We start from the raw sequence: 23,202 nt of genomic DNA on the forward strand, positions 1-23,202 counted from the left end.
ACGAGGCTGAAGATTTATAGGCAATATTACTAGAGACATACAAGCTGGGAAAATGAAGTCACACTATTTCTGGCTTTTGTTTTATAGAATAGCGAGCTTACTATGGAGAAAACTAGTTGCAGATGTATGTCAGAAAAGTACAAAGTAAAGGTTTATTCTGCTTCAACAAAAGTAGCCAACCTACAGTACACACACACATACACACATACATATATGTTGAATGAGCTTCCCTAGAGTGCCCTGGTAATGAATTTACAGTCTTGCACACTTCATAAACTTAGTAGCACAATTTAACTAAAACATTACTTATCTCTAATTATAGGCGGATAGTTAAGTGTCTGTCTTCAACCCCACAGTTACCCAAACAACATATACACATGCATACACACACACACACACACACACACACACACAGACACATGGGTATAGTATGTGAGTGTGTGTGTGTGTGTGGATATACATATCATATACGAATACACATATACATACAACCAGTTGTAAATGGTTTGTGACATTAGGGTTACAGCTCAGATACGAAGAGGGGCTTCTCTCACAGGACACTCGGCACTCAGTCGCACGCTTATCGCTCCTGTCAGCCGTGGCAGCCGAGCTGTTGCTGATTAATGACACGGCCGCCAGAACTCTGACCTCCTCGCTGCTACAGGCTCCTTCAGGGCCACTCCAGGCCCCAGGAGGTTTACACGGGAGCTCATCGCGCACCAATGTAAAAGATACAAGCCATACTCAACTGCCATGCCCCAAATCCCATCAGAGTCAGCTGGACTGAGCGAAAAATCAGATTACAACTCCAGCGAGTTTGCCAAGTGCGGTTTCAAGACACCGCATCAGGGTGGATAATTTAAAAAAAAAAAAAAAAAACCTAATTTGAGAAAGGAAATGGAACTCACGTTAAGCAAACAAACGGCCCTTTTTATACTACACAGGGAGGAACTGCAAATGAAGGAGAAACACAGTAAATCCAAAACCTGAAAGGACACCAAGTCAAGGGTCCATCTGCAGTTAAAGCAATTACTGACCTTGTGTGGAATGCTGGAGTCCTACTGGAGCATTTACACTAGCCTGGCCTCAGCTACACTTCAGCACAGCTAGGGAATGTGTGTCATGTGTATTATACTCCAGGTACACCCTGGTGCACAGTCTGCCCTCTTCACTCACTTTCTGATATGATCCTGTAGGGTCCGGCGCAAAAGACATGTCATATTGTGGAATTATGATTTTTCATTCAGCAAACAAACAAAAGGACACACTTTGTCATACTGTATCATGATGGGGTGGAATACAGGGCCTGATGCTGCTGGAACGCGTCCAGGGATGAGGGTAACTGCACAAGTTCAAAATACCATCTTCAGCTGGCATCTTGCACCTACTCTCAGCACTAGTCTGAGAAGCTCTCTGTTTGTTCCCGCATGGGACACAGTGATAAAAGGGTGTGGTGGGTGGTTCACTGTCATACATTTTTCAAAACGGAAAGGAAAAATGGAAAATTACTGCGAAAGCCATAAGAGCACTCCCCTGAAAATAGAAATGAGCTATAGTCCAGTGTAATAAAAATGAGCCTTCTGTGAGAAAAAAAAAAATAAAGAAAAAATATTACTAATGACTGTATAAATAAATGTAATTTTGTTAATACTTTTGAGACTATATTTTAAAATCCAAGCAATGCTCTTAAAGCCCTTTCAAAAACAAACACTGGTGAGCAAGGAGTGTTGGGTGGAATATGGAACAGTCACACAGCTGTGGGTTACAGCCTTCCTCAGAAAAAGGCTACGGTCTTTAAAATAACAAAGTGCTGGCTGTAAAAGGGTTACATTCTGACCATAGCTTCTCGAAAGCCAAGGCCTTCTTCTGCACAGCTGTCTTTAATTGAGCACCTAGCAGCCAATCACCTTCCAGAATCCTTTTCTTGCCTTTTGCCCCAGTAACCCAGTAATCAAAGCAGACTGATGGGAGTTTGAATGCCAGACCCCGGAGCGGTGTTGGTCTCACAGGTTAACTTTAACGCTGCCGCAGCTAAGAGACAAGTCAGTGCCAACACAGTCTCTCAGCCTCACTCAGGAATTATTACGAAGCCAACAAACAAGACTCCACCCACTAATTTGGTGGCGCAATAATATCACATATTTGCATGATCAATCAACATTAATACCTCTCGACTGACAAGTACAAGCAAAAAAAAAAGATTGATGACTGTGAACAGGACCTGCTCAAAAGGTGATAAACGTGTACAGCACATTACAACATAATGTTTATGCTTCAATGAGTGAACATTGTGTAAAATATAAAACCTGTCGTCATTCATAAATTACAACTGAACCCAGCTTAGCAAGCCCAGGACAAACAAGTTGCAAGCACTACCGCAAGACAATTCAAAGCAGAACAATTATTAACAAAATGCTTTGCAGACAAACTGGGAGTACAGGAGCCTTCCTGTAAACATCTGTGGGCTTACAGACAACTATCAGAGTTTTACAACAAAGTTTACTCTACTCCCAAATTAACTACTAGTACAATACATATAGACAGTGCAGAATGATCTGCAAACATTAAAGAATTCATTTCCTAAAAGAGTGTGTTCAATGTGGACCAACAAGGGGCCCAAGAACTGAACTGTTAACATTTAATGACCATTCATAGTTCTGAGGCCTGCCAGGCCCTCAAACATCGGGTCTGTGCTCGCCCGACTGTTTCTGCTGACCAAACAGAACGCTATGCTTTCTTTCGTATAGACCAACACATTGTCCACGGAATAAACAAAAGGCCGCCCCATTACAAAGCTGCAACTGTGGTTTGTGGGATGACTCTGTGTGTGTGTGTGTGTGTGTGTGTGTGTTGGGGTTGGGGTTGGGGGGGGGGGGGGTTTGCTTTGCATGCCAGCGGACAGCTTTCCAGCGAGTCCTAACCCAAACGGTACACTGTTTAGGCCTTGGAGCTGCGTGAATGAGACAGGCCTGCCTGTTTAGTATGAGTGCGGTCTCTCCGCCCAAACCCCAGCCCTCTCTCCCGTTCACAGGAATCTGCGGCAACCTTCAGACAGGGACAGCTCTGATACGATACCGTCACTGCAGCACACGTCTTTAACAGATAGCGTATATTACTGTCCTGAAATGAGTGCGAGGCCAGGAAATAACGAGAGCACTTAAAGGGACATAACTGCATTCAGATCAGAGCTCTGATTTGGCACAGTGTCTCAGCATCTAATCGGGGCTGTCTGGATTCTCACGGGTCCTAAAAAAGTATGCAGTTGTTATGCCTCTACCCTGCACTTAGCCAATAAAGAAGTCATTTCAGTTCATTAAAGACACCTAATAAAAATCACAAAGAAACTTGTCAAGAGAGAACATGGGCTATTGTATAAATAATCCTTTTGATATTTTGAGTTAAAAGCTTCAAAACTGCAAGTATTAATAAAAAAAACAGCTGCCAAAAAAAAGGACTGCTATCCCAGAGAGAGAGATAGAGAGAGATAGAGAGAAAGAGAGATCCAGCTCCAGGGACCAGGCAGGGTGTAAAGAGAGGCCAGCAGTACCCAGCCACAGAGGCACACCCAGGCCAGGTATGCGCACACCTGCAGGACTCTGCTCTCAGCTCCACACCGCAAGCATGCAGCGTTTCCCCCAACGATCACACCGATCAAAGTTTGCCGAGCTCGTTTCAGCAAACCCCCACTCGCGTAAAGAAAAAGTAAGGCTATGTGTTATCACACCTTCGGGCGTCTCTGAGGTAAACCCCAGCCTTGTTAAATTTTTACTCTCCCACATCGCAGACACATAAACCCATCACTTTTTTCAATACCTCACAACTTTTGTGAGTCTTTGTGAGCCAGATTCTGCGTCTCATTTCAAACTCTGCAGCAACAGGATGGGAACTTTGATCCTCTGTAAACCACTGCAACTCTTTACACTGTGAGTCTCATCCTGATAACCTGACCAAACCACAACAAAGGTGTGTATTTGACAACGCCTGACATACATGCTTGTATATGTGTGTTTACATTAGGGATGTAACGATACCAAAAACTCACGGTACGATAATAATGCGATAAAAAGTCCCCAATACAATATTTATTGTGATATTAAAAAATGAAGAAAAATGATGACTTGAAAAAATGTCCTTCAGCATTGCTTATCAGCATTTTTATTCATATAAAAATTGTTTTTCCTTTTAACTTAAGGTGCTTCTGCTTTCCTTCTTTAATAAAATAAAAGTAGCCAGCCATGACCTAAGCATGTGCAAAAATTGGCATGAATTGTGTCTTTAGCAATGAATGCTTGAACTATGTATGTACAATTCAGTGGTGGCTCCTGCCAAATCTCTCAGGGGGGGAAATTGTTGCGATGATGGCTAAGGTGACCTGTTCAATAGGTAAATTAACAGCTAGCTAACTTGACATTATCACATTGCAAACAAAGCGTTAGCTACTTTGCAGCCTGTTAGCTACGTTTTCCGCTCACACCAGCTCTGTGAAAATCCCCGGTTATACGATTTCCCCCGCTTTGTAGGTAGGACTATGATATTCAGAGGTAGGACAAACTGTCTAGAACAGTCACAGCTAGCGTAACACTGTGGTAGAATGTGAGGCGGAGGGGAAAAATTCCCTCCCTTTCCCCCTTTGGTGAGAGAGAATGTGTGTGTGTGAGACAGGCAGTCCAGGTGCCGTTCCTCACCTGAGCAGAGGATGCCCTTGTGCCGGGCGCAGGAGAAGTCGTCACACTCGCAGAAGGTGCCGTAGATCTTGCCGAACTCGGACTCGTAGCAGAGGCACTGGTTGCAGCTGCACTCGCCACGCCCGCTGCACACCTGCTTCCCCTCCGCCTCGCGGCAGGCCGCCAGGTGCAGGCTGCCGGCCTCGCCCTCCTGGCACTCGCAGCGGGCGCCCAGGTAGCCCGGCTCGCAGCGGCAGGTGCCACAGGTGTGTGTGCCCACGGAGCTGCAGCGGCTGCTGTTGGCCTGCGTCAGCTGCGTGCAGCCGCAGTCGCAGCGGTAGTCCACTGACACCTCCAGCCGGTCCTTGAAGCCCACCGGCTTTATGGTGAAGCTCTGCTGCTCATCTGTTCCCGGGCAGCCCCGTGCGTCCACACTGACATTGAAGGACACCTGTCACAAAGAGAGGGACCATTTAATAACATATGACCATGGATGGGTGATCACCCCCCAGTTACAAACTACCTAAATTTGAATTCACGCAAGGCTGGGCAATGTTCTTGTTTGTGAAGGGTGTCTGTAGAGCTAACTTTCAAAGAGGAATAAGGAGTCTCATGTTTCAGATACAGATTTAAATCACAGCCGATTGCTAGATTTAATCACAAGTAATTAAAGCTGAGGATGTGAGACCTCCACCCCTTTTGATTGCTCTGGGAAAGAAAGTAGAGTCATCAAAGAGATACTTCCCTTCCCTACTGTCTGCCCTGCTCCTGTGTTGTCTTGATCCAAGTCATCTCTGTTTTTTTTTCCCTAGAACTGCAGCAGTGAAATCTGACACTTGAGTCATTCAGTATAACATGCACTGGCATGCTATATTCAGTGTGGTTCCCCAGCATCTTAACTACGCTGAAGTACAGTAATTATATGACTGTGGGAGCTCACAGACAATATCCAGTTCAGAAGTTAGTCATAAATCTACAGAACTGTAACACTTTTATATCACTTACTTTCCAAATATTCCAAGAAACCAAAATAGCCTGAGGTGCGCATGGAACTAAGGGATCACTGTACCTCTTTCATGAGCAATTCAAAATTTGAAATACTGCAAGAATGAAAAAATGCGGTTTGACATGACTGATACATACTAGGATTTGGAGTGACTTTTTAGTTTATTGGTAAAGAGCAGCTGTTCACACAGCTCCAGAAACAGTGAGTGGGAGTAGCAGAGACTGTGAAAAATTAGGGTATGTATATAGTGACATCACCCTAGCTCTGGGTGGATTGAACTAGCACCTCAGGACAGCTTTAATTCCTCCAGTCTCACTTTTGTTGGATCTCCCTTTTCCATGAAGAGAGCCAGTTCTCACACTAGAAAAAATAGCTCACACTGGCTCTTGAACCCTTAACATAAGGCCCATTCACACTGAAACAAAAGGTTGCAGTACTATGGGAGCCATCTTTACTTCACTGTGAATGGGGTCAACCTTCACCCTAGCTGGTGTTTTGGAGTCATGTTTCATACTACCCTGGAGGTGGTTCATTGCTGACTGTGCAGTTTCAGTCAGTGAGAAAGCTGGTGAATTTGCAGCATTTATACAAAGTGCGTAAGGGTACAAAAATTCATGTGTTACAAATACTGGCCATTTGTGACATCTGGAGATTCCTGAGTGGCTCAGTCAACCAGCCCCATGCTCTCAGTGCAGGCTGAGCCCTAAGGCCTGGGCTGAAAACCGTCCACCTCATTGACAATGACCTTGTTTCTCTGAACCCTGTGACTTGTCATGCGCCTTTGAGCCGCTCGCATAATGTCAGTGGAGCCACACCTATCCTTCACTGGGCATGCATGCACTTCACTGTGGTGAAAAATAGTGTGAAAAATAGATACTGCTGGCATGTGACAGCACCGCAGAATTGCATTTGTTTACAACCAAGCACTCCAAACACACAAAGCTGTCACAGTGAGATGAACCTACTGTGTGGCAGTCGATTCCAAAAAGCAATGAAAGAGGGGGAAAATTAGTGGAATAGGGAGACAAAAACTGGGTGACACAGCCAGGGCTGAAGTATATTTTTGTTCTTCCTTAGCTACCAAAACATTTGGTGGTTAAAAACACTTGCAGCAATCTCAGTAAAAATATTCTATTAAGTTTAATAGTTCTTTAATGGTCTTTCACTGCGGTTTTACGTACCCTCCTTCTCCTCTCTAACCACTGCAAGAAACCTGAGCATTTCCTACCCTTGTAATATCAGGGGCTGGCAAAGCAAATAAGCTACTGAAATGACCTGCAAAACATCACTAAATGTTTCATTCAGGCATTACTGAAATAAGCAGCCAACACCAAAAAAAAATATATAGATCAATGACTTGTTTTATCCCTTTTGATCAAACCTAATATTGCTTTTACCTCATATGCTTAAATGAATCAATTTATCTGTTTGGCTCCATTTTGCTGCTGGCTAACTGTATTTTTCAGAAATGTCTATGACAGATACCAGATAAGGCTCATGTCAACATAATACAGGACCTGTCAGGACATCTGAGAGAGCCTCTTTGAACAACATGACATAGTTACATAACCGTATAAAGAAAGCAATGATGTCAACAAAATAAAAAAGAAAACTTTTTTTAAAAAATAAGTCTTTTATCCATACACATGTCATCTGCTCTAGATAAGAACATCTGTCAAATGAATAAATGTAAATGCTTGCCACTCACAAGGGAGTAGGCAGCTTTGCTTAGTGCAATGTGAAAACTAACGGACTGTTGACTGCTGGTGTTAAGCCCGCAAGAGCCTCGTTGTGATACGAGTGAAAGGTGACCAGAGGGTGCAGCCAGCTTGTTACAGATTACAGGCATGCTTGGTATGGCTTGATGTGAAAGGGGTTAAGTGTCCTCCTCACATAGGGGGCTGGAGGAACACTCCCGAGCATTCATGAGAAACAATGAATACGGAGGGGGATAGTTTCACTTTATCAAATATGCAAGGAGCTGAAAGGCACGCCAAATATTACAATAACAGCACGCCGGAGGGCAACTAATGAATTGCTAAGTGTGAATCCTTGAAGGAATGTCCATGGAATCTGTTCCAACAAACGGGCTGCATGCACAGAGAACTTGAAGAACACAGCGGTTTCTGTGCTGTGCAGAGCCAATATGGGACCTCTCAGAGAGGCCCGGGCTCCAAATGCTTATGTGGCAATCCGAATCCCCTCATTTGAGACACCGCTACAAGACTTTGAACTGCACACCAAGCTAAACACTCTACCAGTTTTGGGAAGGGGGGGGGGGGGTGAAAAAGAGGGACAGAAGGGAAAGGAGGAGCTTTAAGTCAGAGCACTGATTATCTTTTTCTGCATGAGAAGTCTGATCTCTGTAAACACCACAGAGGAACTGGAGTAACCCTGCTGTGAACTGCTCTCTGTGCCCTGAGAAAACAGACAATGTCACCAGCTCCAAAAGGTTGGCAGCAGTTGGCAGATTTGAATTTGAAAAGTCATGTTTGGGCCTTGCTTAATAGCCCATGGGTCAGGATGAGCGCCTCTGGTGAGGACACGGGACTTTGAGTCTGAGGTATGTGTTTTATCAATCCCAGGGGAGACACTGATGTATAAATGCAGTACCAAATGGGTAAAGCTGAGCATATTAAGTCTTCTTGAATAAAGCCTTCCTTTAAGCAAATAAATTCTAATAACTTCTGAAAGCATTCCCTACTTCCTCCCTGTCTCCTCTGATGAGGAACTTTCCACTGCCTACTGCATCTTATGCAACCAGACTCTCAAGATTCCAGGGAACGTCTGCACTCTCTAGCCAATCCTTCGGGCTACCAAACTCTCGCCCATGACATCACTACCCAGCTACCCTGAGCCCACACCCACCAATCACGCAACACAAATACCTCCTCAACAGAAAAAAAAAGTGAAGAGGAAGACAAAAAAAAACAACACAATTGAGTCCTTTTCCCCTGGGATAAACCAAGGTCATAAGACAAGTCCCAGATCATGAGGGAGAGAGAGGGGAGTGACACAAGGAGGCCCGTCATTGCGGCCTCAGCCATTGCCCTGGTCTTAACGAGGTAATAACCACCAGAATTAGATTTAATGAACATGTGAGGCACAAGGCTCCCGGTATTAAAAACTATGTGCCTAGATAAGTGTGCTATGAAGCCTGTTGTTGGAAAAGGCGGGGGAACTACCAGCCATTACCATAGCAGAGAGCACAGGCCCAGCAGAGAGTATAGGCCACTGCTGTTTAAACCTGGCAGTACGGCACGGCATAGTGTTATTCAGGGCAAGACTCTAGATTTGAGAGTTGTGGGTACAAATACTGTGTGGCAGGACCAACACTGCACCTTTCAGCAAAGATCTCCATCACAATAGCTTTGATCAAATTCCTGCCTACGAAATGAAGAGGATACATTTTCATGGCAACACATTCTTAAGAGTGCGAAAAAGTCAGTCACGACAATCATCTCTGTGCTTTGAGGGGTGTCAGATCAAATCCCAAGCGGGAGAGACCTGTTCATTATCCCTTGGGCATTTTAACAGTATCTGAAGAAATAATCTATTAATAAAGGAAAGGCCTGGTGTTTGGGGACCTGGGGGAACATCACACAGGGCCATGGCTCATGTCTAGCAAGGGAACAGACAGGCCCAGTGCCCAACAGGAAGGTGGGGGTTGGGGGAGGTTGTTTTCATTGAGTCTGACTTCACTCCTAAGCATACAGGAAGTAGCTGTTTGTTTGACATGCTGTAATGACCAGACGCTGGTTATCGGCTGCCCACCCACTGTATTTGCCAGGGGCCAGTGAGAAGTCAACGCAACATTGTTTCTTGCTTAATCATCACTCTGCCCCAAATGCTTCACCTCGTAAGCATCTCACCAGATGAACATTTAAACTGACATGTAGTTACTAACTGCAACCTGTCGCAGATTCTAAGAGATTTACTGCAGAAACTTCTATTCATGTCAGCACTTAACATGTCCCAGGTGAAAAACAGGAGCTGGTTCATAGGTTCACAGAAAGATATGTGGCAGTATTATGAAACAAATTACTATGAAACCACTAAAAACTATGAAGACATGAAAGCACAAAAATAAATACTAATACAGTACCGTTCAAATTTAAAATCATGAGATTTAGGATCTAACAATATCAATACCACTCACATTTCCACCACAATGTGATGGTCAAAATTCCTCTCAAGTTCATTCAAGAATACATTTCAATGCAAGTTTGCCTTTTGCCAAGTCTTAAAACAAGCTCCTACACAGGACACAGACCGTGGTTGTTAAATTAGCACTGGACTTCATAAACTCGGCAGTGGCTCTTCAGGACAAATTCACAAGGAATCTCAGCTCTGCAGCAGGCTCTGCCTCTGTGTAACCATGGTCTCCTTCAAGCTTCGTGGGTCCCCAAGCCCCGCCTCCCCGCCCTTTGTGTGGGGGTCATTGAGATTCAGCGTGTGCAGAAGATTCACACTCACACTCCACAAACAGACAACCGAGCTGCAGTGACCGACACCTCAGCTTCAGTCGGTGCCCTGCGTACTCATTGAAAGGGGAGATTGACACTTGGGTACTATGCTACCCCCCCCCCCAACCCCCCACCCCTCAAAGAACAAACCCAGCAGGCCAGGGACAGATTAGTTTAGCAATTCACTGATATTCAAGCCCCCAGAATACCCCCGTCCTGATGCCCAATTAGACAAGCCTTGGGTTTCAGGAAAGAATTCCAGAAGGTCGGGGCACTGCATGGTGGCTTGTACAAAGTAGCCCCTGGGGACACTTGAATAGATTATGTACAAATCCTCATTGAGACTACTGTATGGAGAGTCATGAGCGAGGCATGCAAATGCACAGGCTCTGTGCAAAATCATTCAAATGTAAGGCGGTCCCTCGTCTGCTGACCAGCTGAACAAAGGGAGGCTGCGTCCCATAGCACAAACTGTACGTATGCGTGAAAAACATTGCGTAATGCTCACTGAACAACAAACAACCGTCTCTATAGACGTTTGGTTGGGAAAGACTGCTATCAACATTGGCAGTTAAACTAACTCTTAGAGACTAAGCCTTGCCAAGGAGGTATCGTTCCCACCTGAATACCAAAGCACTTCATTCCACTGACTACTAACTTAATTGAACTAGTTGAGATAATTCTCACCCAAACTGTGGGACTCCTGCTGGACTGCAGCCCAATATGACTAGGATTGTACACCCTTGCATAAGACAATGAAACTCATGTCATTTGAGGTCACGGGAAGTAATTGCTCAGGGTTTTACGGCTCACATGTTCTCAGAAATGTAGCGGTCTCATTTACCGGACTATCCCGATGGTTCTGACAAGGAAGACATCCCCTTCAGCATCCCAAGCCCCACTGCCACCCTTTACTCTAGAGTGCTGCTCAGCTGTTCCTGTGTTGCTCGTTCACCCACTAGATGACCCACCTCCAAGTGTCTGCAGCTTTAACACAAACACAATAAAGTTTGAAGAGGGAACATGAGACCGTGTTGGACTGGAACACCAAACGAGTCCAAACTCACAGCTGGCAAGGCAGGCCAGTCTAGAAATATGTTCTTTATCAATTGTGCTTTAGCAAGAGCAGAGACCAGAATAGGGATCAAGTACAAACCGGTGATCTGCCATGTACATTTCAGCAGCATCGTTTCAAACTGACAAGCTGTTTTTTTTTATATTTTTTTGTGAAGGAACAGGATGTTATGCAACAGAGCCAAAACATAAACCAAGTTTCCACTGACCCAGCTAAGCTGTGTGTGTGCCTTTTCTACTATGACCTATAATGACAGTTTGAACGAATCTAGCTACTGCTCATCCCCTGTTGAGTTGCTGATCCCCTAACAGCTGGCGTTTAACCTTCTTGGAACTGTCCACGTCTTGTCTATTTGTATAAGAAGAAGCAACATTGTTCCAAAGATTTCTACATTTTTTTTGCTAGTTTATAACAGAGGAAGCAGCCCTGATGCTTTTGATATTCCTGTTGAAGGAGGACCACAATGAAAAGAACATGGAAAATTTGGCTGATTGCATGCAGATCCAGCACAAGTAGAGAAAGTGTTTGCTTATTTTCAAGCATCCAGCAGCTGTAGACTCCAGCACAAAACCTACAAACCTATCAGTATTTCACTTGCATTCAATTTTGGAGTTTGATCCAAAGCGCAATTGCAATTCCTTGTTAAGTTGTTTATAAGCAGGGCGCTACCCTGGAATCTCTGGCTCTCAGAGAAGAGGCTCAGCTATCTCTTTCAGTGTCTGCATTTGACACATGGAGGAGTCAGAACCCAGTCACACAAGCAAAACATAAGCTGATAACTGAGAGCTTACAGCTGTCTGTAACTGAGACACAACAAAGACTGTGCCCTATGCCTCAAGAACCTGACTTTGATCACAACAAAGTTTGAGGGACCATAGCACAGACATAATAATAACCCACAGGGAGTTGAACAGGGACAGCCAGAATCCCACATGTAACCTATTAATATAGTAAACAAAACATCGCAGAAGCGACAGGCTAAGAACTGAAACTGTCCACGTCGGCTGACCACAGTCTCTCTCTCCCTCTCTCCGGGCTGGAGGCTCGTGAAAATTATTGTTTGAAAGCTTCACTCAGCCAACATCCAATTTCCTTTTCCAGGGAGGGGCACTTTCAGAGCCTCCCTCTAGTTACTGCAGCAATAGTTTAATCAAACAAGAAACTAACAGGAGAACTGAAAGGCCTTAAGCTGCCAAGTCACAACTTTATTTACTCCAAAGACTTCATTCTTCACCTACTGTTCCCGACTTCCTTTTAATGTTTGCAACTGTCAACAGCTAGGTCTCACTAAAAAGGCTCACTTGTAAATACAGATTCAAGCTATTCTCCGCTGAGACAGCTATAAGCAGCTTTGTGACACCACGGTGACTTCCTGTATTTAGTGGTGTAATGAGACCTCTTGGTCTGACCAGGACCTCTGATAACCTTATACTCACCGTGTCTCCAATCTTCAGGTCAGCGCACTTCCGTAGGCCGGGTAGCGGGCGCCCATCCTGGCAGGTTGCCGTGAATGACAGGCTCATGTCCTCGGGATGGTCCCAGACCGTCAGCTCCACTTTGGACCGGATGTTCTGGAAGGCAGCCCAAAGAGAGGCCGAGAAATGAACTCAGGATACAGCATACACGACTCCAAAACTGAAGCTCGGCAGTTACAAAATGTTTGGCACCAATCATATATGCTCTGCAAGGGATCTTGACTTGGTTTGGCCTATACAGTAATAAACAGAAGTATTAAATGGTCCTTAATGATTCTGCTTCTGAAACAGTTACTCCCGGTTCATTTAAAATGAACTCAAAATCTGAAACAGTCATTTGCAAAGAACTATCCAAACAGCTTGTGGTATTGAAACCAGGCAGCTGCATATTATTCTGTTTACTGATTCCATAGAAAAAAAAGAAAATAACTTGGCAAAGGTGGCTTGGATTTTTTTTTTAATCTTTTATATTCTTCCCCTAAACCCACAAAATGTTGGCATGAACGGTGTAATTGTGCATGATCTTTCAAATTGCAGTATGTGCCTCCTGTGCGTTTGTGTTCATGTGCATTTGTTCAAGCAGATTACTGTGTTAATAAAAGCAAAAAACTGTGACTAGGATAATCAAAACCATGTGCAAGTGTTCCCAATGACTGATGCCCCATTTAAATCACCATTTTAAACAGCAGGATATGATACATATTTTTTGCTTGTCAGACGAAACAAATTATATATATAATGCGATAGTGGTGACAACGCTTTTATGGATTTTGGCACAAACAGAATAAACACCCCTTTGATGTGTCTGGAGTGGAATACCTACACAATATGTGGCAACTGACACATGACGCTGTGCTGAATCCTGAAATGATTACTCCAGACATGTCCTTAAATCCACCAACAGAAAAATGCAGTGGTGTCCAACTTTACCACAGAAGAAAAATGCTTGGCTATAGATAAACACCAAATAGCTCAATTTGAAAAGATTTGGGGAAGATCGGAAGGCTTCCATGCCTTGGTAAGAAAAAAAAAAAAAATACATGGAAAGGGTGACATTCTTTCCATCCTTATTTGGTTTCATCCTCTTTCTCCATTTTAAAAAAGCTTCACATTCACACAGTGAGAATGATGGGAGATGTTTGCACTTGCTGACACAATAATACATAAAAGCATCAAAAATAATTATAGCTACTCATTAACCCATGTTACATATATCTAGCATGAAGAATATTTAAAGCACTGATGTAGAACTCCATTCCCATCTTCCCATATTCCTTCTCCTCTTGTTTTCTGCTGATGTTAATATTATGCTCACATGTACTAAAAAAACAATCTTAAGATTTGGGGGTGGAAAAAACCACAGCAGCCCCCCCACTAATACTTTACACCTGCTGTGTGTCCAGCATCACACCACCAACCAGTGTTGCCAGTACAAATATTACCCAAGTTCACACAAAGCAGAACCAATGGAAAACATACCTGACTTTGAGTGGGGTCCTGAAACAAATCCAGCTTTTGAAACATTCCTAAGAATGCGGTCTTGAGGTTATGAAGGAAATGGCACCCCCTGACTCATCTCCTGCTGGTACAACTGAAAGCCATTTCCTGTGCTTTGGCAGGGCCTGGATTTGTGTGCTAAACCCTGCTCCTTCTGCGCTGACCCCAATGCCCTGGTCAATGTGCTCCACACTCCAAGGCCCTGATGCGCATGTCAACAGACCAGAGAGGGGGCCGAGCGGGAGTCTCTGTGGCCAAGGGGAGGCTGAAGCACTTCCCCTCTGCCCCCCGGGGTGAAACTCCAGGCAGAGCACTTGGGATCTGGGGCAATTCATCACCGCTGAGGCAGTGAGGAGCTGCTCTGGGCAAACTGACCAGCAACAAACGTAAACATCTGCTTTTGTGGTCATCTCAGCGTGAGTGTACGTGTGCGGGCACAACTGCAAGCATTCGGGCTCCCTCAGAATATCTAGGACAGTGGCTGTACATGATATGAATGAGCTAACTATGTGAATACACTTCCTCACTACTTAAAAACTCTTACTGTATCAGGCTTTGGTTTTGGATACTGGAGAGCTGTCTGAAGAAGATTATAAGATTGAGATGTATTGCCTAGCTCTGAGCCAGATATTAAAAGGCATCTCTGCTCAGACCTGTCAGCTGCATTTGAGCATCTCACTGCTGTGTACACAGGTATTCGGCTCAATAAATGAACTTTGCAATCAACAGTTGCTCTCCCATTTTATTTTTGATTTTTGGTTTTTCATCTCACAGTGCACTCTCTTCTCAAGTTTCTGCTTTCACTGATGAACATGTATCCGGTTAGCACCCATTTACCATAAATATTTGGAGGTGCAATTTAGTGCAGCACAAAAACAAACCAAAAGTGGGCCTGAGGTCTGGCTTCCCCTGGCAATCTCTACTCCAGTGAGTCGGCAGTGGAGAGGGAAACATGACACATCAGCAGAGCGTGACAGCTCAGGGGCGTGCACACACAAAGCCCCTCAGTCAGCAGCGTGACCGGTCTGCCCACCTGGAGCCCTGCCATGTGCCACCGTCACTGCCTGACCTGAGTCCACACACCAGTGCAGTCCAAATCAGCCTGCCAGCTGAAGCGTCCAGCAGCGCGAGAGGAATGAAGAGTCCTGGGTCAGTGGCTGGCAGGCGCTGTCTCAGCCACACAGAGAAGCACAGAGACTTCATGCTGAAATCCCACACTGCATAGCGAGGGCCATGTTGAAGATCGAAACTTACGTTGTAGGCGTTGACGATCAACTGAATGATGTTCTTGGAGTCCTGGTCTAGAATTTCCACCGTTGTGCCTGGTATCAGGGCAGTGAAGTTCTTCAGGGAAGAAATAAAGAATGAGAAGAAGAATTTTAAATGAATCAGTGGTATTTCCATCCATGGGCTACTTTTTACACACCAGGGAGGCCTGGAGATTGCCAAATACCTTGTAAATAACATAGAGCCTCTTGGTCACGGCAAAGATGAGATAGATGTTGTTTTCAGCCAGTTTCTCCCCCAGGAGGGCCAGAGAGGGATAATCCTGTTGAAGGTGGACGTGTACATTAGTGAATGAGCTAAAGAATCAAGCAATCCTTCCACCCTACCCTGAACAGGAAATCAGCCCCCTTGCACCCCAACATTTGCATTTTTGAGGTGATGATAAATGCTTTCTTTTCACTCCCATCCAATTGATATAAAGACCAAATAGCTGCTACTGCTACTGACTGACTTTTTAGACTTTTTTAGCTCCTTAAAATGTTAGCTGCCACTGCTTTTATGCAACAGCTCAAGACTAGGTAATTTTTTACACTAATTTTTCTTTTCATACCCTATTTGCAATGAGTCCCTAAATGTTTTGTAACTGGCAAAAAGCACTAGTTCAAAACCTTTGCATTGTGGCGGTCACCCTAGAAGTTTCCTGTAATTTTGTTTCCATTTGCAGCTGCCCAAGCATTGTCTGCTAGCAGTCACAAATACTGTGTGCTAATTTGCTGTGGTGTACTTTGCTCATGGTGTGACAACATCCCAAGTTTGATGATAACTCCAAACAGACCATGAAGAACATTGTTTTTGGAGACTGTCCATTTCAGATGTCTCATCCAAAACCTAGAACAAAGTGGAGTTCTGGGAAGAGTATGTTAAATCCTGGGAATTAGTGTGCAAGCAGATAGATGCTAACTCCAATCCAATCTGACCTACTGGTGAAGTGCTGCTGACCCTAGAACTGAGACTGAAACACTGATAGTGTCAGCCAGAGCGTGCTCTAGATACACCAGAAAGATGGTCTTCATTCTGCAAATGCTAACCACAGACAGATGACAGAACTGAAACTGCTGTTATATATCCATTGTCAATGGATTCAATTAGTCTCTAATACACAAAAATATCCTCTTCGAGAAACAAACTGTGTGGATTATTACATTTCCCTCAAGGACATACACGATATTGATGTTACTTTTTTCCTGTTTTCCTAAAGGTGAATGTTAACTTCCTGATTAAATGAACTTCCTCTGAGATAATTAAATCTCAGTCCTCAGAAGCCTTAAAGCATTTACAACTGATACAGAATTAAAGGGGTCTGACCAGGCATTAAGTGTGTTTCTAATCAAGGTGTTAGCAGCCTGGCCCAAATTAAACCAGACAGGCTGAGGGATAACTCCAGGACTCCAGCTTCAACACTAGGGTATTGGTGGCATTTAAGATGAGTATCCAATACAGATTTGCAGTAACAGGGTAGAATGAAGCTAAGGAAGAAAATACCACACCACTTTCAACATTTTCAATCCCAATCTCCAACCCAGGATGATGTTATACACAGGTAATCCTCATCCCAAACATGAAATTGATCCAGGATCACTCGCTGGGGGTGGTAGAATCTATCTAAACCTATGGTCTCCATTCCTGCTACAGGGCCTGCCTGTGTAGCCACTGTAGTACAGTGAGGTGGTTTCCCGTTAGTCGCAATCTTCTTACCATCCTGGTGGAGGCGCTGTACTCGTTCTTCTCATTCAGGTGGCACTGGCCGTCGTGGGGCTGCACCAGTCCCCCCAGCTTGCCGTCCAGGGCCAGGTGAGGGACGTCGTCGGTGGCAAACACCAGCAGGTGAAAGGCCTCCTTCCTCCAGCCAATTCTTTCCTGCAGAAGATTGCAGAGGAAATGAGACTTCCGTTTCCTCCCCGTCTGAATTCCTGTGACCTTTGGCCCTCGAAAAGCTATTAGCAGTCAATATCAGTTTCATTGGAAAAAGCATGCAACTTCCAACAAACTTCACTTTGCATGTACAAGCGGTTGCACATTTGCAATGGGACAATACTTAAAATAACAGTAAAATGATTTTGTTTAAGGAATTACAGCCATTTTAATGATTAATAAAATTATCTCAGAAACATTACAGGAATGCAACATTTCTTCTTTCATTTTTGCCATGTATGTTATTATTAATAATGTCTACTAAAATGAGCACTGAGCTCTAAATTCACTGAGAACAAAGCTTGATCTCAGGTATTAATTAAAACAAGATCATGATAAATACTCCAGCCAACTCTGTGCTTTTTTTTTATTACTACTATTCTACTTTCTGCTTCTGTCTTGTGGCCAGACTTTCAAATCTGAGGAAAAGTGAGGAAATTTTGAGAAACTAAGCCCTCAGATGGTCCAGTTATCAGTCAGTCATTACCATTAGGAAGCAGAAACTCACTGTTCATAAACAATAACATATGGTACATGGCAACACACTGCAAGTCAGTCCAGGCTGAGAAATAGCATGGCCCTAAACAAACCAGGCCTTTCAAAATACAGAATGTACAGTGCATAAGCAATGGCTTCCTCCATCACCCTGTTTCACTGTATACACAAAAGAACCAGGCTTAAATACTAGGGCTTTTTTGTTTCTCAAATGCCTTCAGCATTATTTACTTACTTGACTTGGCAACGTTGAATATTAGAATGCCAACCTAAAGACAAGACAATCTTCACAGATAAAACATATCCAAGCACCTTTAGCATAGCTGTTCTGTCCAAGGCCAGATGCCGAAGTATGTGCCAGTGTAACATGGGAGATAAATTCTATTCTCCCTTTACAGGATTCACAGAAAGAACCCGGCACAAGGACCCAGAGAGGCCCATCACCATGTGCAGTTATGTTTATCCAGCTGCACCGGGCCACGTTTCCAGTTGATCCATTTTGTTTTTAATTAAGTGTGTGATTTAGAGGGCAGCGCTGTTCCACTGAATTCACAGCGAGCATTTGATTAAAACGCCCTGCAATGAGCGGATATGATTGATGGGAGACTGGCCAACCTTGCACACGGCAGCCTGCAGGATGGCATCAAAGCCACCCTCTGGCGCGTCGCGGTTGCGGGAGACCATCTGCTTCTGCACCTCCTCGTTGAACCTGTCCACCTTGTCCGTCAGCGAGAGGAGGTGCCGGAAACCGAAGGAGGGGACGCAGTTGGGGAACAGCTTGTAACTGCAGAGCGAGAGAGAGAGAGAGATAATGACCACGAAAGAAATCAAACACGCCCATAATCTCACTGCTCTAGAAAGGAAGCAGTTGGGGAACATCAGGGATTACGGGATTTTGCTGCCAGGGGCCGCAGCCAACGGACACAGCACAGATCCCGGATGTCACCGGGAAGAGGGAGTGGGATTTGCTGGTCAGGGTGACGAAATGAGCCTGTGATCTGTCCCTTTAATGTTTTATTGAGGTAGCACTGTGACAATGATGATGTCAAACACAGGAGCCCAGAGCATAACCTACTTGGGCACTGAGGCGTAAGGGGAGTAGGTCTGTGAACAGTAAGATCACCTCCAGGGCGTATGATTTGCACGCCAGCTTTACAGCCTTTTTTTATTATTGTGGTTTCCTTTCAGCCACCAATATTTATCTGCACTGGCCTCTCTATTGAAAGAAACAGGAAGACGGGGTGTATGCTGTGCAGGGTGTTAGCTGGTCAACAGAGGACGTTTTCAAAATATATTCCATCATTTCACTGCCATCATCTAAACTGGTTCACGGATTAACTATGTATGATGTACTATAAATGAAGGGAGGAAAAAAATATATATATATTGCATGAAGACTAAGATCTTTTTCTCGTGTTCACTTACATAAGTTTCTCTCTGCCACCATTTGAAAAAGAGGAACAGTAAGTCAGTAATCAAATGAGCAAGACATCCTTGTGGAAGCACAAGAGGGAAGGAAGAGTCATCACATTGGTTTTAATGAGGATCTATCTCCTACCCTCTTGTGTGAATGCTGAAAATGTACAATAAAATCTCAAAATTCACGGCTTGGACTTCAACAATGTGCCAACTCACACAGGCTAATTGGTGCTACTTCTTGTGAAAACACCTAAATCACTGAGTGAGAAACACAAGCAGGTGATGAGCATTTCTGTTCATGTAGAGGTCCATACTATGGGACACACATTACATTATTACATTATTGTTATTTAGCAGACACTCTTATCTGGAGAAACTTACACAGGTTACAGTTTATCCATTTATACAGTTGAATATTTACTGAGACAACTGTGGGTTAAGTATCTTGCTCAAGGATACAACAGCAGTGGCCCAGCGAGGAACAAAATTAGCAACTTTTCGGTTATGAGTCCTGCTCCTTACCACCAAACCACACTGCTGCCTGACACACATGACCGGAGGGCCACTCCTCACTTACCCATTGCAGGGGTTGTTCTGGTACTTGGGCGCAGTGTAGGAGAAGGGGGATATGTTCTTGTCCACGAAGGAGCCAAAGCCCAGGCGGAAGTTACTGGTGAGCTTCTTCATCTCCTCGGCCAGCTTGGTACCCAGGTTTCGGATGGTGTCCAGGTCATCCTTCATGGAGAGGGAGAGGTCCATCAGGTAGTACAGGTCCACAGGGTAGTCCTCCACCTGGCGCACCTGAACCTCGAACCACGTCTGATCACCTGTTAGGGAAGGGGGAGAGGGTGGATATGTTCTTTACCAGCTGCTGGTTCCAGACTCGAAAAGCAGATCTGTCCACAAAAGCCAAACACCTCCAATCAATCCTGTCCACCGATGGGATGTCCTGCCAGTCTCTCCAAATTCAGCTAGAGTTACTGTTAGGGGCATTGTGTCCATAAGTCACTTTGGATGAGGTCCTATTCAGGAAAGGTGCAATGTGATGCCCAGATAACAGGAACTGATCATCATAGTTAGTAATGATCCATCAAATTTTGTCTGGCATCTCCTATCCTTCTCTTTGTGTCTAACTTATCTGCCTTTCCCCACTGGAGTTATCCCATCTCCTGAGACAAATAATTACACCCTTGATCAATATTTCCCTGTCAACTGCCTCGTGCAGAGTTCTACCTCTCAGCTGTTCATCAGTCAAATCAAGACAGTGCTGATTCCAAAGACTGCCGTGCCTCACGACTGTTTCATTTGAGAAGATGGCTCTTTTTTCTCCATAGGTTTCTTCTCAAAGCTTCTGCTTTATTTCAGCAGTAACACTCAAAAATATCCTGTCCTGCACACTCTGAGATGCAAAGGAAAAGTAGCTTACCGGGCCGTAGGCTCAACGCGATCTTCTGCGGCATTATCTGAATGACATCATACTGGGTCGGGCCCGAGCCCTTGGAGCTCAGCGGCTTGTTCTTCAGGACAGTAGTGCTGCTCCTGGGGCTCTCGATGAAATGTGCCTCGCAGCCCCTCTTCTGCAGGTTCTGACTCAAGTCGCAACGCGATGTCAGGGTTCTCGCCCTCCCAAATTCCTGTGTAGAAAAAAAACGCACACAAGGAACACCTGTCACCGATTCTCGGTGCCCAAAACACAACAGGGGGCAAATGGAATAGGAAAAACAGAGAGAATGGGACAGAGAATTCCCAGTTCATGTAATCTCTCACCTGTGTAATTACTTAAAGGAAGCTGTTAGTTAAAGGGTGTAGAGTGTTTAGGCTATAGAGAACTCTGCTCTTTCCACATTACAAGTGAAAAGTTGTTCACTACGTTTTTTCTGTCCTAACTTTTATAAATTTAAATGTAATTTTATGCTTTTGTAGTTTTGTATTTGAAACAAGTGTCCATTTTTACTAAGAATGAGTGCTTACTTTCAAATTAATGAGGTTTTAACACTACATTTAACAAAACGGCAAACAGTGGTCCCAGTTAGCACACAGTAAGCGTTCTCTCAGTGGTGCAGAAACACAGTAACAACCTAAATATTCAATGTGGTCAGTGGGTTCATCTCAAAGGTTGAGTGTTTATTCACCGCATATCCAGCTTTGCACGTGCCTACCTCTTGAGCGCACCAGGCGCAACTCGGGTGAATAAGCAGACATTCTTCGCAGGAGGTCGCACTGCCGCTCGTGCAAACATTGAGACCTGAGAATGGGAACGGCAGACCAACTCTACATTAAGTTTTCAGTGCAGGGCAACATCGGCATCTTCGCGAGAATCATCCGACTGGACTGATACCGAACACCAATGACAAGCGCACCATATCTAGGCATTTGTGGAGTTGCACTCCGACTGCTCTTAACTGATGCTCGGGAACAAACAGTCGATTGAAATGAAGAGTATGCTTTTGTTGCTGTTGTTGTTTGTTGCTGACTCTCGGTAGATCAAAATATTTGATAGCACGTTTATGTGATATAACCCTCAATATTAACATTTCATATCCAGTTAGATGTCCTGTTGCATAGCTACTGAAAAACACGTTACTATTCTGCATCATATCAACACATCTGAAACAATTTTCTTTTTTAAAGTTAAAAAAAGGCAACAATTCCAGTTACTGCACTGTGCATAATAGGCTGACACAGCCGGCGCACGAGCGCAGGCGCAAACTCGTCAATCACTTCGTCCAGAAAGAGCATGCAGCCGTGCCAAATGTTCTGAGGAAGTATTTACCGCGAAAGAGTACCAACGCACCGTGGCAAAGTTGTTCAGGTACGAATAATCCCATGCCTGAAACATGGCGAAAACTGTGCACACTATATTTACACAATACCAGCTAGTGTGATAAAGTAAATGCACACTTTTTTTCATTCTCAAAATCAGATTTCTAGATTTACTGTCGATGAATTAAAGGAGCGCAATTATCCTAATAACAAACAGAACACAGTATTGTACTTATTGATTGAAAATACCCATAATTTACAAGAATATTCTTTGACCACTGCTGTAACTACAGACAAAACATTTCCAGATCCCTCGAATATTCCGGTAGCATTAAAAACGGCCAAAATATTTCTTACCTTTAACATTTCGAATGAATATTTCTAAGATCAGACAGCTAAGCGCCGTGAAGCATGTCCAATGCCTTCTGTTCAACATCGTTTCTTGAAAGTAAAGTTATCTAAAAATCTGCAGCTGTGAAGTTTGCTGGCACCGATGTCAGTCCGTGGAGACCTATCATGAAATCCACATCGTGTCCGCTCAGTCGACACAGAATAGTGCGACCCTATCTTTGTCTGACTCTGCTCCGGCAGAGTGACGTGGAGTCATTATGCTAACGTGGCTTCAAAACAGAGATTACAAAACGTTGTGTCATCAAATAAATAATCCTAAGAGTAAAAACTGCCGGCAAAACAAGCTGTAAATTAAAGAGGGATCTCTGTTCTGAATCGTGCAGTATATAGCGAGTGAACAAGCCAACTAATCCTTTAGCGTTGAAAACCCATCTTGTTTAATTTCCTCCATCAGTTTAATGCAAAATAAACGCGCAAACTGTGATTAAGTTTAGCTTCCAAGGTTGTATCCACAGCTTCTCTTTTCGTTTTCCTCCCTGAAGTTACATATAGAAAGCGCACTATTGGTATCCAGAATCTCCGCCCATTAGTCATGAGGGGGGGTAGCGGGCAAAGACAACAATTAACCCTTTCATTTCGCGACCAAGCATGACTTGAATAGACTCGCAACACGTCTCCAAAGAAAACACAGCCAAAGGTACGTGAATTTCCATATTATAAAAACAGCAACGACATTTCATTTTTTCTCCAATGCGTATATATCCATGCATTCAGATATGGCATAATGTATAAA

At 44.1% G+C, this 23,202-nt stretch overlaps 1 protein-coding gene across 1 annotated transcript in view; it reads right to left on the reverse strand.

Moving 5' to 3' along the window:
* itgb5 (integrin, beta 5) overlaps positions 1–22,944 on the reverse strand; it is a 39,550-nt gene extending 16,606 nt beyond the window's left edge. Inside the window, exons 1-10 of the mRNA XM_036545113.1 lie at positions 22,416–22,944; positions 21,455–21,540; positions 20,722–20,929; positions 19,873–20,122; positions 18,492–18,660; positions 17,166–17,327; positions 15,637–15,732; positions 15,438–15,527; positions 12,648–12,782; positions 4,686–5,115 (exon numbers count right to left, since the gene is read on the reverse strand). Coding sequence (XP_036401006.1) covers positions 4,686–5,115; positions 12,648–12,782; positions 15,438–15,527; positions 15,637–15,732; positions 17,166–17,327; positions 18,492–18,660; positions 19,873–20,122; positions 20,722–20,929; positions 21,455–21,540; positions 22,416–22,494 — 1,705 coding nt within the window. The 5' untranslated portion in view covers positions 22,495–22,944. The remainder of the gene's footprint in view (positions 1–4,685; positions 5,116–12,647; positions 12,783–15,437; positions 15,528–15,636; positions 15,733–17,165; positions 17,328–18,491; positions 18,661–19,872; positions 20,123–20,721; positions 20,930–21,454; positions 21,541–22,415) is intronic.
* Between the last annotated feature and the right edge of the window lie 258 nt (positions 22,945–23,202).

Source organism: Megalops cyprinoides, chromosome 14 (assembly GCF_013368585.1).
Source record: "Megalops cyprinoides isolate fMegCyp1 chromosome 14, fMegCyp1.pri, whole genome shotgun sequence".
Classification (NCBI taxonomy): domain Eukaryota; kingdom Metazoa; phylum Chordata; class Actinopteri; order Elopiformes; family Megalopidae; genus Megalops; species Megalops cyprinoides.